Here is a 12558-nt window from a genome sequence, read left to right as displayed (position 1 = left end):
TTTCATATCTATATACATTCAAACTATCTTTAATAAGGAAGACATATATGTGTAGATGATAAAGGAAAAACATTGGACACTTGAAATTTGTCTTTACTGACAAACTTTATCAATATCATGCTTGTGAATTCTTTCTCTGGTCACTGGCTAGTATGGCATTTGTCAGGGAATTGAAAAACTTGACAATATTCATAAAACTGTCACAGACACTGAGAGTTACTGTGCTTCACTGTCAAATGAAAAAAGTATTTTTGAAATTTTAAATGAAAACATTTAAGGGATTACAACCATCATGATTGAAACAGTCCCCTGGATATTTCAACACAATAGTTTGTATCAATTGCTGAATGAATAAACACGATCAATTTAACATGCCCAATATGTTCACTGATTTTTAAACAAACTTGATTGCTTAAAAACAACCAAGATTTGTTATTTTGAATTGTAATTGATCACTTATCTTTTTTAAACTGCCCCGTGAGGTAGATTGGTGTAAAGAGAAAGAAGGATGTGAGATGGTAAGGAAGAGAAATATGTGTAGGGGAAGGCGGGGTAAGTTGTGACAGTTTTTGCTTTTTGCATGATAGAATTGATATGATTAATAATCTTGTCGAAATAAGTACCTTGCCTTGAAATTTAATTCTTCTGAATATTTTCCACCTATATATAAATTTCTATCCCCACACTGAAAGTCATCGTGACCTTTGAAAAAAAACGATGTCAAATGGCTCAACTTGCCCCATATATGGGGTAAGTTTGAGCCACCTTCTGGGGTAAGTTGAGCCACAAAAACTATGTACAAAATGTATGAGGGCAGAACCAGCATGCCAAATTTTTGTTTAAAGTCTTTTCACTTGCTAATTCTCTATAAATACTAACATCCTTTAAAAGGAAAAGAGCAGTCATGTAAATTTGCTCCTTTCAGCCAGCATTTCAATCGATTTTTATGGTTTGTTTGTTTTTTAAGATACATTACCATAGGAATTACCATGGCTCAACTTTCCCCATGCTGTTTGGCTCAACTTACCCCAGTCCGAACTTAGTGCGATAATTTTGTATCCACACATTTAATATGCATCCATCATATAAAAGACTATGACAAGAATGAAGATCCATACCTGGACTAATAATGCTGTTATCATGTCTTGATTATATTTAAAGACGTGTGTGTATATAAACCACTTATCTATTTCACACTCTTATTTACTTTTTTTGATGAAATTCATATTTTTCCCTCTCAAGAACTACTTTTTGTTTCAAAGTTGAAAACAATATGGTGGGGTTAGGGGTTATGCTATGGGTCATCAATACATGACACCACCACAATGTCTGACTCATTCATTATTGGCCTGGGGCTGGTGGCTCAACTTGCCCCTATGCTCAACTTACCCCGCCTTCCCCTATATGTGCATGAGAGAAAGACTGACGAAGATCATATCTTCATATTGGTTCAAAAACACCTATGACCACATTAATTTGTTGAATTGATGCATGAACATCCTTAGCTCTACCCATAGGTGCGATGGATTCACTGGCACCCATTTTGTGATAATAGTGAACGGAAAACAATGAACAAGCAATTATCAGAACAGGTTAAGTATACATTAAAATGAAGTGATTAATAAGCATCGGAATAAAAAAGGAGACACAATAAATGTCATTGTCATTACACTTTGCCTTGTGCGCAACCCAACTTGTTTTTATATGGCGTTTTTCAGCTCATAATGAGTTGCATTCATAATTGTCATAGCCAAGTATTAGTAATATCCCCAATTGAAAATACCTGCAATTTAGTGGATTCGAAAAATGAATTTATATTTATAAGAAAACTTTTCACATGGGTATTTTGCAATATGAAAGCAAATAACGAGACGCAAGGCATGAAAAATGATCCTCCTTTTCTATAGGAACCTGAAAATCTTGTCACAGGCTCTTAGAAGAATTTTATATGGTTCAAGCAGGTATGAACGCACAAACAGTAGGTATTTTAGAACTTGGGGCCCGTTTCACAAAGAGCAAGAGTTGCAACTACTGAACTTTGCCATGGTAACTACCATTGTAACAAGACTGAGCATCCAATCACTATCAAGGCTTTCATGATAGTTACAATAATGGCAGAGTTGTAAGGTTTTATGAAACGGGTCCCCAGAACAAATTCTTATAAATCACAGGTATTTTCCTGATTGGGGAGGTGCGGATATGCCTCACGATCCAGTCTGATCCATATCAATATCTTCAAAAGAATCCTCTTCAATCATTCCTTGGGGGATACCCGGTAAAGGTATAGAGAATAACGAGAAGCCTTTCTTACGAGGCTTGCGAGGTGATGATGCAGTTGACTTGGCATCGGGTATCTTCGTCTCCACACTCCTGCGTCGAGATTTCTCCTCTTCCATGACGCTCGAGCTTGACTTGAAGTGAGGTCGCAGAAAAGCAGCGATGCTACTCCGTCTTGACTTTGGCTTGGAAGAGGCTGTCAGTTGGTTTTCATTGCTGTCCAGGAAGACAGAATCTGAGGTAGATACATTTGATGGGGTGGGGCTCATGGAACCTGTGTTTGTAGAAGGGCTTATAGGCGAAGGCGGAGGTGGTGATGGGGAGAGGGATGAGACGGATGGTGTTATTGACATTACATGTGAAGGAGTGGTCGACCTCGTACGTGTAGGCGTTGACGAACGCGGTTGAGTGGGCTTCGAAGGTTGGAGAAGCCGTATGGTTGGCACACCCGGTAGATGCACTTGTGAAGCCATGTGACTTGATTCTGTACCGTCATGCTCTTCCATCACGCTACCCTGTCGTTTGACAAAATTCACACTGGACGGTTTTTTGCTGACATCATCCACCAACTCCGTCATGGACTTGTTCTTTCCGCTTCCGATCCGTCCGCTCCCCGGTCGTCCACCCCCTGGTCGCCTCGGTTGACGATGTCCGTCTACGCTTATCTGTCTATCATATCGACGTCGTATGCCGTGGGCGTGCTCGTCATCCGAAGACTCGTGCTCAGTTGGTGCGTGCGGAGTAGTGATGCTGAACATTCTGGGCCGGTGAGCAAACTGGCTGCTTCGCCTTCGCCTCCTTAAAGACATTTTAGAATTCTGTCCATTTACTCTATCCGGATGCAGCGAAGTTTTCTCCTCGCCTCCACGCGCTTTGCTTTCCATTTTATCATCTTCGACGTCGTCATCGTGGCCATCCTCGTCTTCATCATCAAGTTCAGTTTTGAGCAAATGATCAATGCGTGACTTCAATTTGAGGATGATTTCAGCGTCCTTGTCGTGTTGTTCTTGTAACTGCTGTTCAAAGTATTCTATCTCTTGCTTGAGTCGATCATCGTAATACTTATGGATCTTATCAGCTAGGAGGTTTAGTTTGGTACGGAAGAAACTCTCCTGCTCGCTCAACTGCGTTTTGAAATGCTGCTGCAACTGTAATAAGTGAGACATAATTAATTGATATTCATTCAGAATAATGTAACGATGCATTCCATATGCTAAATCGACATGTTAAGCAATTATTTATATGATCCTTGCTTTGATGTATATATCGTCCCTTTCTTGATTTTCATGTATGATACAAGCAATTGTTCAATACAACACACATAGGCAATCGAAAACCATGTACATAAAGAGTTATAATTTACTGTAAGTATTAATGTATTTCTTTATTTTATTACCTTTAGACTGAGATTTTGCCCCTTTTTTATTGATATCTTTGTATTTCTAGTATTACTTAAGTAGTGTATCTTTTTAATTGTCTATAAAAAATGATCCAATGCAACTGTTATGACATCACTTCAGCCCATCCCAATAACGAAAACCATACTAAATTATCTCACATTATAGGGTTTTTATGAAACTGTGTCAGCTATTTTTAATTTTTTCACTTAATTTCTCTGATGACGGTTCGATTTTCTTTGTTGAAACTCACTTTTTGCTCATGTTTCTGGAGAACATTCACGCAGTCAGTGTGATTCTGCTCACGTGCAAATTCCATGGCTGTTTTACGCGTCTGGTTGTAGGAGAGAGAGAAAGAAAGAGAAGTGAAGGGAGGTAAATAGAACAAGAGAAGAAAAAATAGAGTAATTAGAAAAGAACAAGAAGAGGGAGAAAAAGAGATGGAGGGGGAAAAAAGGAAAAGAGGAAGAGAACGAGAGAAAAAGAGTAATAAATAAATAAATATACAAATTGCATTTCCAAATTTTTGAGGACTCAGAATAACAACATCAGAACTTTAATGAAAAGCGCTGAGCGAATATACTGGTCCATATCTATTATCTGATTACCAATCCAATTAATCGTATCTGTTAGCCTTTATTTGTGTTTACTCAATCTTTAATGACCCAATATACTAGATAATATCAGTCACTGGTAGCCATGATATATTCCGTACGGTACCACAGGGTAGCAAGATGTTGAGCGACATGACCACACAAACATTCCTAAAACTAAATAAGATATCGCCCCCGATAATCGACGAGAAGATAGGTGACCAGGCACCAAATTGTTCACCCCCCCCTCCAAAAAAAGTCAAGCCATTTTTTTCAACCTCTGATATTTAAATAAAAGTATTATTCTACCTTTTCTCAAACCAATATCTTCTGAGAAGAGTTGAATAATGATGATCAAATCATCTTTGAAAAAATAGACCAAGTGTATTAGATAGAAGATGCTATCCATATTTCACGCATTGCCAAGTCCTATATGTGTTTATCCCAGTCAATTCACAATATCCAGAAAACAGGCCGGTTTCAACTCCTTTCAATCTCTTGCCCCCCGTCTTTGGAACAAACTCCCTCCATCTCTTCGAAACCTCTCTTCTCCTTACCTCTTCAAAAAACATCTCAAAACACACTTATAACCATAAACCTTAACTTGTCGTATGCAATTAACAGCGCTTTGTATCCTCTGGAAAAAGCGCTATATAAATCCAATTATTATTATTATTATATCCAAATACTGTTATAATCTTCAAGTGATATATATCATTTTCTTGCGCAACATACTAAATTATTATAAAATGATTTATGATACATTAGATTGTAATATATTTGACAGTGTCTATATGTCAGAAAATTTCGAAATGAATGATAAATACTGGACCGTGGTGTTTACTTTTTTTGGCAAACGGGCCAAAGTCAGTCCTGATTACTAGACCTACGCAAATAGACAAGAAGATAAAATGATGCTTAATCTCATTGATAAACGTATCTTGGCAATCCGAGGTGAAAGATCAGACTTAATGATCCAGAGATTGTGCAGTTTGATGTTTCGGGCCTTTATTATTCTCTTGGCGGGAAAATAAAAACAACAAGTTTTGATCTTGATATACGCCTGTTTAAACCCATTGACCATGGCTAATTACGTCCCTTAATGGCTCTTCACAAAAGTGATTTCGTAATTTGTGTATGTCTTTTTTTAGTAGATGATTTTTTTTTTCCAATGATAAATATAAAAACAAAAAAATAAATGTGTGTTATCTAAGAGGGTCAGAATACAATTTAGAAACTATAAAGTAAAACATCTCAGTCGAAAAAAAAATTATTTTTGAAAAAGTTTTTCATTACAGCCTTTAAACTGTTCTCAAGAAGGCCTAAGACCTGTATTGTTGTTTCTCCCGAAGTTTGTTGTAATAGCATCATTCAAAGTTTGATTTCATCTTTCAATTTAAAAGCTTGAGGGTGAAAATTTCCCCCCGTATTTTCGTAATGTCTCTAGACATACTATAGATCAATTGTTACACAACTTACCAAGCTTTTCTTGTTGATATCCCCTCCCATGATAAGGAGATCGGCGAGGACATCGGGTTGATCCGTCCATGCAGCGATGTGAAGGGCATTTACACCAATCATCTAACATTAAATTCAACATGTAAATCATTAATGCGATGGAACGTACAATTACCTCTATTATCACCATTATCGTCACTATTATCATCACTATCATCATCTCCATCACCAGCTTCACCATCATCATAATCATCATCATCATCACTACCACCACCACTATCATCACTATCATCATCATCATCACTACCACCACTATCATCATTATCATCATCATCATCACTTACCATCATCATCATCATCATCACCCTCATCATCATCACCATCATCACTTACCGTCATCATCATCATCACTACCACCACTATCATTATCATCATCATCATCATCACTTACCATCATAATCATCATCATCACCCTCATCATCATCATCACTCATCATCATCACCATCATCATCATCACTACCACCACTATCATCATCGCCATCATCACCCCCATCATCATCATCACCATCACCATCATCATCATCGTCGTCGTCATCATCATATCACTACCACTTATATTCACCTACCGGTAAGTTCTTGTTTGGGTCACATCCACCTCCTACTAGGATACGTGTGATATCATTATGACCATTACCAGCCGCACACAGTAATGGGGTATATCCCTCCTGGTATCAAAACGAAAACAGATTATTTAAGAAAATCATGGACCTATAAAGTAAGAGCGAAACAATTAGAAATATTTACATGAAATCTTTGCCGTGATAGTGATCGTAGAATGTTTTGCGTATTGAATAATTTACATCTGTAAGAAACTTTATACATTTCTTATATAAATCTATACAAATCTACAGCCCGGATCTACAGAGGCTGTAATTAACCTATACGTACCAGGGCTTTTTTTTTAAACAATTAATATTCACACATTAAGAGAAGCAACAACTGTAGTGTCCTAAAACAATTCGAAATTTAGAGACACGAATATTTGTTTCTTTTCCTTTACATTTTTTTATTAAGAGGTATTATACAGGATGCTTCATAACAAGCGCCAAGCGGAGTGGTGGACATTTAGGTTACTTTGCCTTCATTTTTATGACACCAAATTCAATATCATTGCTATCATTATCATCGTTATGAGATGTTCTAGACAACAATGTATGAAAAATTATAAACTTGCTGGTAAAATAATTTAAATCCACTGTCCGAATCACACGAACATATCACAGTCATTATTTCGAGAGTCCTCTTTAAAGAATCAGTTCCCTTTCTCCCTTTCCCTACCACTTGAAAAAAAAATTGTAAGAAGGCGTGGCCCCACCCCATCCTGACGCGGCGGCAGTCATATTGCCCCTGTCATATTTCTTACCTCAGTTTGTGCCTCCGTATCTGCTCCTATCGACATCAAGACATGAACTGTACGCACATAACCAGCCAGGCAAGCCTCGTGCAGGGGTGTCAAACCACGCTTTAATTAGTAAATTGAAATAGAAATGATCGGGATTTATTTTCGAGTATGATACAACTTCGATTTGGCAGTTCATTTAGTCATATTAACAATGTTCATTGTTTACACATATACCTTTAAGTGTATGATACTAATGTTGATTTTATTTGATCTGAAATCAATCTTTCTTTTTGATCAACGAGCAAATTAATGAGAAATAGACTTGAGATTTCATGAATGAAAATACGTATCTTTTGTTTCTCTTATGACTTGTACAACTTATATAAAATTAAAATGTCTTAGAACAAGACTTCATGATCAAAAGTACTTATCCACCTTTACTCTGTTTTCTTTAATCAAAAAGAAGAAATATACTGATAATTTCTTGAAGTATAGTGAAATAAAAGAAAACACAAACTATTTCATTACTTTCTAACATGAAAATAATACTAAACGTCATCCTCGTTCTCATCATCATTGTCTATTTCGTCTATATCTTGACCATTCGGACATTCAACAAGGCAAACATTCGCGTATATTTTCTCACCTTGCTTTTAGCATTGACATGCCAGATGAGACCTCTGGCAACCCCCGCCATGATGATAGGTACGCATCCGCTCTGAGCGGCCCAATGTAATACCGTCCGATCATCCTGAGGGATGAGATAAAGAAATACATTTGAAATGATAATGAAAATAATCAAACAACTATCTATGTATCGCATTTCATGTACAAAGCAAGGGTTTGGTTTATACTGATTCAAATCTGTATCACTGCGTGTTGAAATAAAACTGCTTCATTTCACTTGCTCATGCTTTACAAGGATGAATAACTGACGATCGATCTATCAATATTATAAAAGTGCCGTTATTTAAGAGATTGATAGCAACAATCAGAATACATGTAAGCCAAATTTGTAACTTAAGACCAGTCAAAGTTTAGAGATTGGACATACATGGTTTAATGATTTTATCTATTTAACCTGTCAAAATGTGGTATTCATTTTTTAATGAGTTTTAAGAAAAATTTCAAATCCTATTAACAACGTTGCGTCTGAAAATCTGGACAGTAATTACCTGGTCATTTTGTTGGGCTTTGAAATTATATTTTTTATTTATATTTTCACAATAATTTGATTTCAGGTAGGGCCTATAATCAACTTGATTTTACAATCCAAACGAAATCGTTCCAATGTAAGAACATGAACAAACAGTCAGATAAAAACAACACCTGTATTGGTACTATTTACTAGACAATGTCCTTCGTCATGTAATTGTTTTATTAGGAATTATAGGGGTCAATGATCTGCATTTAGAGGATGACAATGTTAGTACATCGGGGAATCAATGACCCAACCACCTCAAAGTAGTGTGGGGAAGGGGTGGGGACAGAAAGAGAGAGGGAGAGAGTGGGGATGGGGCAGTTTGCAAATGACGCAAAAAACAAACAAAATGACACTTCTAAACTTTCCTTTGTTGCATGTATGCCGAACCTCGATTGATAATTCATATTAGGTGCCTACTATTTTCTTATTCTTTGAGGAGACCTACTCGTTATCAAACTATATGATAGGCCTACTGTTAGAAGTTTTTCTCTGGCGAAAAAATGCCAAAGATTTCTTTTGGACCGGCTAGTTTCATGAAGGAACATACACACTCCTCGAGTTTAATTAGTTTTTTAATCTTTGGCCATGGAAGGTATATTATTACCCGTGAAAGAATCCGAGCAACAGAATCTATGTTATTAACCCGACTCGTTTAACAACGAACAAACACTAGATTGTTAGCTTTTATTACTAATAGTGTTTCTGCGTCATTAGATTACCAGAATTTAAGAGTACGCAATTGGCTGAGTCGTGTGAGTTTACTGCTCTCGACCTTTTGTATGTTTTAATGGTACTTATTAAAAAATTGTATGTAAAAGGGTGAATAGATTTAAGAGGTAGTTCAAATTCCATTTTAATCGCTTTAGATCAAATCAGGGGACCTAGACGACATCAATAAATCTAACGAATCCAACCAAGAATAAAGGAAACATATTAAATTTTGTATTTCTGTTCTAAATTATTTAAAAATCGAACCTTTGGAAGACTGCAATAAACAAGAAAGAACAAAGTCATTTAACAAATTTACATAGAATAATCAAGTATTACAAGTTTGACAATGTCATCGAAAATAGGCCCTAATGGAATACTTTATCAAAATCAAGATGGCTTGATGAGAGAGGCAGTGAAGTTAGAATAAAAAAGGAAAGACATTTCAGAGAGAGAGGAATAAGAAATCCAAAGAACACATGACATAAAGAGAAGGATTCCATGGCAGCTAGGTTCACAACACCATTATGATAACTGGAAGAAAGAGCAAAATACAGAGAAAGAGTGGAGTCGAGACAAAATGGCCATATAATGGAGAACTGAAAATCAAATCAATGAGATGTAAAACTCGCAGAATGAAATTGATGAATTAAAGCGATACATTCCCAATAACCATTTTCTTGGTCGCTCTTAAGTCTATATTTCACTGTCTTGAATGAAGGAGGATGGGTTTTCTAATTTCACTCCGCTTAAATCATACAGAGGGCATACATTCCCATGCAACAGCAAAATAACAATTATTCTACCATTCGAGTATACTTACAATTCGTAAGGAGGTTATCAGTGAAACCTTTCTGTCGGCCCCAGAACCACCCGTGTTGCGGAGAAGACTACACCAAATATTTATTGGTGTAAGATCAACACCGTACACATTCAAGACATTTCTTTTCAACACTGTATTAACACTGTTATGACAAAACACCAGTGTGCAATTCAGCATCTGAAAGTGTAGTCCTCCTAAAAACACAGAGAGGTGTCGGCCTATCCAATTCATACCTCATCTTTTTGCAGGACATCCTCGCCATCTTCGAGCATTTTCTTGAAGGTTGCGACGTCGGCATTCCTCGCAGCTTGAAGGAGGGGAGGGAGGTCATCCTCCATTTCCTCCGATGGTAGCTCTTCCCCAGACGAAGTCATCCTCGATCAGGAACGTTTTAACGTCGAACGTAAGTGTCTTGGTCGAATGTCTGAAATGAGAACGTAAGACGTCACGACAATCGTATTTTTTTTTATATCGCAAAGATGTGTTTAGGAGCAACGACACCGAGACATTTTGTTGCCTGTTGAAACATGACACTCTGTTATTTTGTTTGTAATAGTATGGTTGCTTCATTAGTAATAATATTAAAAGAATCGGACTTAGACTTAGAATTGGAATTAGAAAATTATGTCGCGGAAAGAGTTATTGCGTCTCGGCCTTATACACGTACTGGTTTAGAGAACACGACGATTTATGCACTACACATCAACGCTTTACTTCCTGTGTTTTTTCGATTATATTTGAAATATACATTCCTTTTAAATTAATCAAAACTTACCAAGACGTGGAGATTTTGATGTAGTTTCACACTAATATAACCAGACGTGTTTTTTTTTTGGTCGGTAGGCCTGCTTAACGGAGTATGATATAACTGTGCAGAAGTATATTCCGGACAATGGACATCTCAAATAATGCAAACTCACTTGTAAGAGTATATATTCCCAATTACCTCTCTTTAAGTAAGCTTAGTAGCAATAAAGATCGGAATGATAGATGCACTTGTTTTATTACTTAGTGTTATAGCGAGGGTGATACCAGTCGACTTGTTTAAATTGATAACTGAAAAGGGACTTTAACCGCGATAAAATAAAACTACTATAATCTCGAGACTCGGTAACCAAGTACGCGTTCCTTGCAAACGTTTGGAGGCGTAGCCAGGACATGAAAACTCGATTAGTTTCAAACTTTGTGTTTTCTAGTCTGAGCATGCCAATTAGAAATTCGTTTTGTTGAAACCCAAGAGGAGTATGTACATTCTTTGCATTTCTTCTTGCGTCTGCTTGAAAAATAAGAGAGGATTGTCTTTCTATTTCCAAAGGGGTAGGTGAGGGCGCGGGACGGTCGAACCAACACGATGCTGATATTCAGTTGACTTTGAGATTGGTCAAACATGTCATAAGTCAATGAGGAGGAAGGGGGGGGGGGGTGATTCTACACCCCATCTACACCCCTTGAATCCGCCTTAGCCATGGTGTCACAATGAAGTGACCTAACACCGATCCATGGTGCTATGTTCAGGTCAGTCGATCATGGCACCAACCCAACATTTAACATAAGATGGCGCCAGATCGTATACATCAAGATATCAATGGATTGATGGAAATCGATAATTCGGGAGTAACAATTATTAAGTATCAATTATGAATATATCATTTACGATACATCGCATGCATTGAAATTCGTTTATGTCGGTTATTTTTTGTTCGGAAAACATATCGTAATGCTGTTAGAAGAATCCATAAGTAATCATAACTTCTTTTAGAATGTTATTGATAAAATATATACTTCTCCAATTCCATTTTCGATCCGTAATATCATCTTGAAACTTATTTGAACGAAGATCTTTGAATCAAAGCATGATCGAAACTTCAAGATATAAGAAACGCCAATCCTAATCCGCCTAATCACAATAATTTATAATCGGATACTCACATTTTTAAAGAATCAGCTATAATAATAATTTCATGCAGAGCTGTTGTCCCTCGCAAAGTAACGGTGCCGTCAAGGTATAGATAGTGCTAATTACATGTCACTAATATCACTTGCCAGATCGATGATCATCAAGGGTTCCAAATCAGAAAGGCAAGGTCAAAAATATTCAAAATGTTCCCATTACCTGTAAGAATTTCCTTCTCGCGTTCTTTGCTGAAACAGTGCATGCTTTATTCCGTGGTCTTCATTATGACGCACGTGAGAAAAAAATCACTTATTTCCAAATACGGAGTTTTTAACGCAAAGCTTCCGAGAACCAACCCATCACACTTGTCGACCCTTTACTCCGAAACGGGGAAAAGACGATCGCATTTGAGCCACAGTGACTTACCTGGGGTTGAACAGGATCCGGTCAGCTACACAATGACAAGTTGACCACTACCCTTTTATCTCTGGAGTTTAACTGGACGATCCTTTGCTCATCGTATCCTTGACCGCTATTGTCCACTATTCAGGCATCTTTTTATTTTGAAAGCTCATGATTCTTTAGAAAACGCTCTTTGATTCAGAAAGATACGATGATCAATCTTTTAACCTACCCTTTTACCTACCCTTTCCCCCTTTTCAGGATGGCATTCAGGAGTCAATTCACTTTTCAAGGATAAACTATGTTGGGGATCAATAACTTTTCTACTTCAGGGTGATTTTTTCTCTGGTTTGTTACTGAATTTACAGTGCAATCACTGGTGTGTATGAGAAGAGAAAT

At 37.0% G+C, this 12558-nt stretch overlaps 1 protein-coding gene across 2 annotated transcripts; it reads right to left on the bottom strand.

Annotated features, from left to right (window-relative positions):
• Positions 1 to 1407: 1407 nt before the first annotated feature.
• Positions 1408 to 12134, bottom strand: LOC121424972 (protein phosphatase 1 regulatory subunit 12A-like). Of its 2 annotated transcripts, none has more exons than XM_041620890.1 (8): positions 11977 to 12134; positions 10097 to 10287; positions 7775 to 7879; positions 7150 to 7248; positions 6353 to 6451; positions 5747 to 5848; positions 3928 to 4008; positions 1408 to 3425 (listed from the first exon to the last, which is right to left on the bottom strand). In XM_041620890.1, exons 2-8 carry the CDS (start codon positions 10235 to 10237, stop codon positions 2205 to 2207), a joined length of 1848 nt encoding a protein of 615 aa, XP_041476824.1. In that variant the 5' UTR covers positions 10238 to 10287; positions 11977 to 12134; the 3' UTR covers positions 1408 to 2204. The 2 variants fall into 2 exon arrangements, with proteins under 2 accessions (XP_041476824.1, XP_041476815.1); XM_041620881.1 differs by lacking the exon at positions 11977 to 12134 and adding an exon at positions 10639 to 11103.
• Positions 12135 to 12558: the final 424 nt, after the last annotated feature.

This window comes from Lytechinus variegatus, chromosome 1 (genome assembly GCF_018143015.1).
Source record: "Lytechinus variegatus isolate NC3 chromosome 1, Lvar_3.0, whole genome shotgun sequence".
NCBI classification, from domain to species: domain Eukaryota; kingdom Metazoa; phylum Echinodermata; class Echinoidea; order Temnopleuroida; family Toxopneustidae; genus Lytechinus; species Lytechinus variegatus.
This window is presented reverse-complemented; position numbering and strand designations above follow the sequence as displayed.